This window comes from Triticum dicoccoides, chromosome 6A (assembly GCF_002162155.2).
Source record: "Triticum dicoccoides isolate Atlit2015 ecotype Zavitan chromosome 6A, WEW_v2.0, whole genome shotgun sequence".
In the NCBI taxonomy this organism is placed as follows: Eukaryota; Viridiplantae; Streptophyta; class Magnoliopsida; order Poales; family Poaceae; genus Triticum; species Triticum dicoccoides.
Window position 1 is genome coordinate 130,158,383 of NC_041390.1, and position 5,921 is coordinate 130,164,303.

The following is a 5,921-nucleotide window of genomic DNA, read 5'->3' on the forward strand; positions in this document are numbered from 1 at the left end:
CGCGGGGCCGTCGCCGCACCGCACCACACCGGAGGAGGGAATCACGGAGCAACACCAAGGTTTGAAGCCGGCCGGTGTAGGGTGTACCACCAGTCCACCACAGCATCCATGGGAGGGACGCATCTCGCGCATGACCACCCCGCTAATCCGGAGCCAGCAGCGCCTTTCCGCAACTGCCACATGACCCCGCTGGCCTCCGCCCCATCAACAACCCGTCCCCCTCCCCCCCTCCGCACCGTGCTGTCAGTGCAGTCGTGCACCGCATCCCTCTCCCTCTCCCTCTCCCCGGTCCTGGCCCCGTTTCCCTCTCGCTGATCCAGGAGATCAAGAGAGAGGGCGGCAGTACGATTTGGGATAGAAAAGGGAGACGGAAGGATCGGTCGAGCGGTAACAGCGACTAGTATAAGCCGGGCGGGCAAGCCATTGGAGGAGTGCACACAAGAATCTCAGGGCGGGGGAGGGGGGGAAGAGGACAAGGCCACTCCAACTGCCGCGGCCGCGGCTCCTTTTTTTCACTTCTTTGGATGCCCTGACTGGGATGGTATCTTGTCAGACCGGCACTGGCTCTTGTGTTCTTGTTGTCGCCATTGTCTCCTCCCCAGGACCAGCACCAGCCCAGGAGTAGAGAGAGAGAAGCCGAGAGAGGCTGAGAAAGAAGGAGAGAAGACAGAGGCCGGCCCGCCGGGGGGAGAGTGGGATACCAGGAAGGATGCGGTCAATGCCGGCGTCTCCATTGCCGCTCCTGGCCCCCTCCACCTTCTACCTCTTCGTCATCTTCTTGCTGCCGCTGCTCTGCTGCCCGCTCGCGGCCAATGGAGGAGGGGCTCCGCCGCCCATGGCTTCCTCTCCGGCGGCTGCGGCCGCGTCCACGGCCGTCGGCGACCTCGCCTCCTCGAACGGCAGCGTCGCTGCTCCTCCGGCGGCCGCGGCGCCTGCTCCCTTTGGTAGGTCGGCAGCCAGCAGTGCAGCTGGATCAACGCCTTTTCTTTTCACCCCCGTGTTCATTGTCTTCTTGCAACAGCGTTGTTTTTCTGGGCCCTTGATTCTGGCCCTGTGCTGCCGCATTTGCTCGCCTGTGGATGGCCTCTTGCCAAAATTTCAAATTTGGGGAAACATTCTCTTGCCTGCTTCGTCCTTATTTCAGAAATTTCAGTGCTGATTTGGTGGGGAAGCCATTTTGGTTCATTGGGAATGGTGGGGAAAAAGTGCATCTTATCTTGGGATCATTTGTCCCCAGCTTTGAGCAAAGGAATCTTTTCCGTGAATTTCAGTGCAAACTTAATCCGAGCGCACAGTTCTTTCTTTCGGAATGCTGGGAAAAATCACTACTACTACCAGTACTGCATTTTGTGCTCATAAAACTTGTCAAAATCTGAGGGGAAGCGACGCAAGGATCCTGCTAAGATCGCTGCATTAAATTCAATTAAAGTGTTGCTGTTTCTTTCGGACTTAATGGCAAAAGAAGGTTTGGCTTTGGGGTGCTCCAATTTTTACTCTTCGAAAAGGTTGATCTTTGCCAACGCCCAACCAAACACCCCAAGTGCCTAACCACCACCCTCCATTTGCCTCCGTGTTGCAGTGCTCACAGTGGAAGCGGAGGAAACGCACCAACATTTGCGCAGGCAGATTATCATCGCCGTCGTCCTCGCCTCCATCGCCGGGGTGATGATCGTCCTCGCCGTGCTTTTCGCCTGCATCGCGTGGCGGCGATATCGCCGAGCCCCAGACGACTTCAAGGACACCCAAAGCACAGGTCTTGATACTCTTCTTGCTCCGTGTTAATTGGTTCTGATGTATCCAAGCAGTAAGTGAGTTAGCTACTGATGTGTTTGCATTTGTGCAGATACCCAAAGGATAGCATTGGTGCCAATCTTGAACAGGTTCAACTCATTCAAGGCTACCAAGAAGGGCCTTGTGGCGATGATGGAGTACGCGTCGCTGGAGGCGGCGACGGGCAATTTCAGTGAGAGCAATGTGCTCGGGGTCGGTGGATTCGGGTGCGTGTATAAGGCCAGTTTTGATGGAGGGTTTGTCGCTGCAGTGAAGAGGCTGGGGTGCGAGGGACAGGAGTATGAGAAAGAATTCGAGGTGATGATTGTGTTCTACAATACTAGTTGTTTTCAGATTGTTGTCTGGTCTTGCTGAAAATGTTTTGATTGTTGTTGATTTGGCAGAATGAGCTGGATTTGCTTCAGAGGATTCAGCATTCGAATATAGTGTCCCTTGTGGGCTTCTGCATTCATCAGGAGAACCGCTTCATTGTTTATGAGCTGATGGTGAATGGACCACTGGAAACACAACTTCATGGTAGTATACACTCCCATTAAATTATCTCGAGTTTCTTGTCTGAAAAAAATGGAAATTATATCGAGCTGTGAAGTTGGATAGGTAAGAAGTATTGATAATATTTCTTAATCTGTGTGGTTGCATCTAGGACCATCACATGGATCAGCTCTAAGCTGGCACATTCGGATGAAGATTGCTCTTGATACAGCAAGGTACCCCATCTTGTGCTTTCCTTCATTCTTGTGATTAAGTGCATTATTTATATGCATACGATTGGTTATCATAATATGCATCGGTAAACTACACTAACCAGGGGATTGGAGTATCTTCACGAACACTGCAATCCACCAATTATCCATAGGGATCTGAAGTCGTCTAACATACTTTTGGATTCAGATTTTAATGCAAAGGTATGACTGCTTATTTTAGTTCTGGTCAATTAAAATAGTATTATTGACCATAACTCATATCACTCAAAAGGAAAAACAAAACAGTTCATTAATCCTCTGTCGGTGTGCAGATTTCAGATTTTGGCCTTGCAGTGACAAGTGGAAATCGCAGCAAAGGGAATCTGAAGCTTTCCGGTACTTTGGGCTATGTTGCCCCTGAGTACTTACTAGATGGTATGTTATGCCCTCTTTTTTCTTATGCCCCAGTCTGTGATTCTCTTTGTAGACTAAACCTTGTTTACAAGGACGATGTTCTACTCTAATTACGTGTAACCACACTGAATTCAGGGAAGTTGACCGAGAAGAGCGATGTATATGCATTTGGAGTAGTACTTCTTGAGCTTCTTTTGGGCAGGAGGCCAGTTGAGAAGATGGCACCATCTCAGTGCCAGTCAATTGTTACATGGGTACACACTATTCTGATATGTGACATTTTGAAATTAGCTAGAATTGATCCAGTTAAACAGTGCGGAAATTCGCTAGAACACTTCAATTATTCACCGCCTGAATTTGGCAGATAAGTTCCATTCGCCTAGTTTCATTAGCATCTGACATATTTGGGTTTAAATTCAGGCCATGCCCCAGCTGATTGACAGATCCAAGCTCCCTACCATAATCGACCCTGTGATCAGGGACACGATGGATCGGAAGCACTTGTACCAAGTACTACCCGTCACTGAAATTAACTCATAATTGTTTCTTTATTTACATCTGTCATCACAACTACTTCGCTACCTTTCAGGTTGCTGCAGTGGCTGTGCTCTGCGTGCAGCCGGAACCAAGCTACAGGCCACTGATCACAGATGTTCTCCACTCTCTGATTCCCCTGGTACCCATGGACCTTGGAGGGTCGCTGAGGATCAACCCGGAGTCGCCTTGCGCGACACAAAATCAATCTCTGTGCTGAGAAATAAAAATGAGGGGTACAATCCAAATGTGGCGATTCAGTGGGCTCACATCGTCCAAATAGTTCAGATAGCCTGTGATGTTGAGTGCAGGTTATGGTTTCTTGCTCCAGTTGCCTTTCTTGGTGCTTGTCTGATGATGTGTTCCCCAACCTTGTGAGACCTACACATACTTGTTGGTTGAGTTGATAGAGTTTTCGGGTTCGCAAAGAAGAGGACCACACACCTGATCTTCCTCGCTGTATAAAGAGTTCATCTGTAATTTTTCCCCATCCTTTTCTTTTTCTTTGGCTCTGAACACCGCTGTATAGATTTGAAGATTTTCATGCAATGAAAGAAATACTTGCCCCAGTCAGCGTGCTGCATCTTGTTATCTGTAAAGTACCTAGTTTCTAATGCTTGCTTGATGCTTTGAGCTCGTTAAACCGTCTCGAGTTGGCGTTTGAAGAATGAGCCATGAGATCGGTTGAGTGGCTCAGGGAGTTCTTTGTTACCCTTGTTCACACTCTTGTTTGTACTTTGTAGGAACCTACTATCAAATAACTTGTTAGAAATGCATTCTGTACAAGTTGCAATATAAATGCTTCTTTTTCCAACGAGACCTGTCATCTCAGACAGAGATTTGTGAAGACTTCTTCTTTGGGTTGGCACTTAGCCACCGGATTAGACAAAACTTCATTGTTAATTAGGTGCGACGGCTGCTAGCGGTCCGCTTTCTGAACAGTATATGTGACATGTACATGGACTCTTGAGAATCTTAGAAAGAGATTTTTCTTAAGCAAGTGAATCTTACAAGGTTGGTTGAGCTGTGGGAAACAGTGGCGGCAAGAGGAGACCCGATCATGTGCGCATTAGGTAGGAAATTAAGATCTTATCATACGGTTGCTTCGTCATAGACTCATAGGCCGTACGAAAAAGCGCGCTGGGGGTATGCATGTCTGATTGTATATGGGATGGATTCTCATTTAGAAGCTGGAGGGTCACACATTCATACTAGCTTTAGCAAGTAGCAGTGGAATAATGCAACAGTGTTGCTGTGTTCTTAAGCTGAATGTGTGAGGGGGCAGTACAGTAGTCTCCCCAGGTCTTTCACTGGAATATACTGTATCAATCACTCTAACCTGAAAAGCTGAGTGGGTGAGTGGGGTTCATGCTAGGTTCCATAAAGCTCCTTCTTTTATTGTTTTGACAGCTAATATTTCTCTCATACTTTTTCTCGCTTAAACCTCCATGAGGACAATGTGCTCGCGACAGATTGTGGTATTTCACTAATGGAAGGTGCCATGTTGCATACATGAGCGGTGTACACTTTTGTGGTAGTCGGGTGTTTAAAACAGATTGCGCATTGAAAGAAGTCTTTGAAATGGTTGGGTGATCATTATGTACCCCACTAGTACCTTTAGTTCAACATTTCTTTCTTCTTTTACTTCTCAACAACCTCAAGTGCCGAAAGCAAAGGGAAATGCTAGCTTCTTGCTTAGCTGTAAGATGTGGAAATCATGCATGCCTAGTGTTGAAGTTCAGCCAAGTACTTGCATTTGGTTGAGGATTGCAAGCCTTGGTTACTTATTTTTTCTTTAATTTATTGGTACTTGAGAAAGAGCAAGCTTTATTCAGTTAGTGTAGGCATTTGCGTGCGTGACCAGCTTTTTTCGACGTCTTTGCATGGATCATCGTTGATGTCTCAAGAATCAAACGGTGTAGGCAGTACAAGGTTTTCCAGAGCTCAAGTTTGTAAATATTAGTTGGAACACCAGCATGGTAGTGCATACTATTGCACATTTGCACATCTGCTGATTATCAAAAATACTATTGCACATCTGCTAGAAATGAATTGGAACAGGTCAGTCGTGATGACGATGTTGATCTTTAAGGGAAGGTGGTCGCAGAAGTAGAAAAAATGCGCAGGCTCTAGTTATGAATCTATTAAGTACTTATTGTTGTTGCAATAAACAAGAAAAATGTACTCCCTCGACTTTGTACTAAATCAGCGACATTAATATGGATCGAAGGGAGTAGTAACTTATATGAAGTATCTCTTTTTTTTGTAGAAGAACAATAAAAAGGTAGCAACTTATAGGAAGTACTCCCTCTGTAAAGAAATATAAGAACTTTATATTATCTTTTTTTAAGAAAACTTTGAGAAACAATCAAACTTTTTGATAACCTAAGAATGGTTCGGTGAGTTGATGACAATAAGACACTGTGGCAACAAAGATCCTAAAATAAACTCGTCTTCTTTATTTTTCCTTTTGTATCTCCACATTCACAAAAGCCTCAA

At 46.3% G+C, this 5,921-nt stretch overlaps 1 protein-coding gene across 1 annotated transcript; it reads left to right on the forward strand.

Moving 5' to 3' along the window:
- Positions 1-214: 214 nt before the first annotated feature.
- Positions 215-3,995, forward strand: LOC119316244 (probable receptor-like protein kinase At1g80640). Its single transcript, XM_037590553.1, has 10 exons — positions 215-944; positions 1,580-1,753; positions 1,844-2,088; positions 2,175-2,307; positions 2,435-2,498; positions 2,600-2,696; positions 2,807-2,909; positions 3,024-3,142; positions 3,309-3,398; positions 3,478-3,995. Exons 1-10 carry the CDS (start codon positions 710-712, stop codon positions 3,640-3,642), a joined length of 1,425 nt encoding a protein of 474 aa, XP_037446450.1. The 5' UTR covers positions 215-709; the 3' UTR covers positions 3,643-3,995.
- Positions 3,996-5,921: the final 1,926 nt, after the last annotated feature.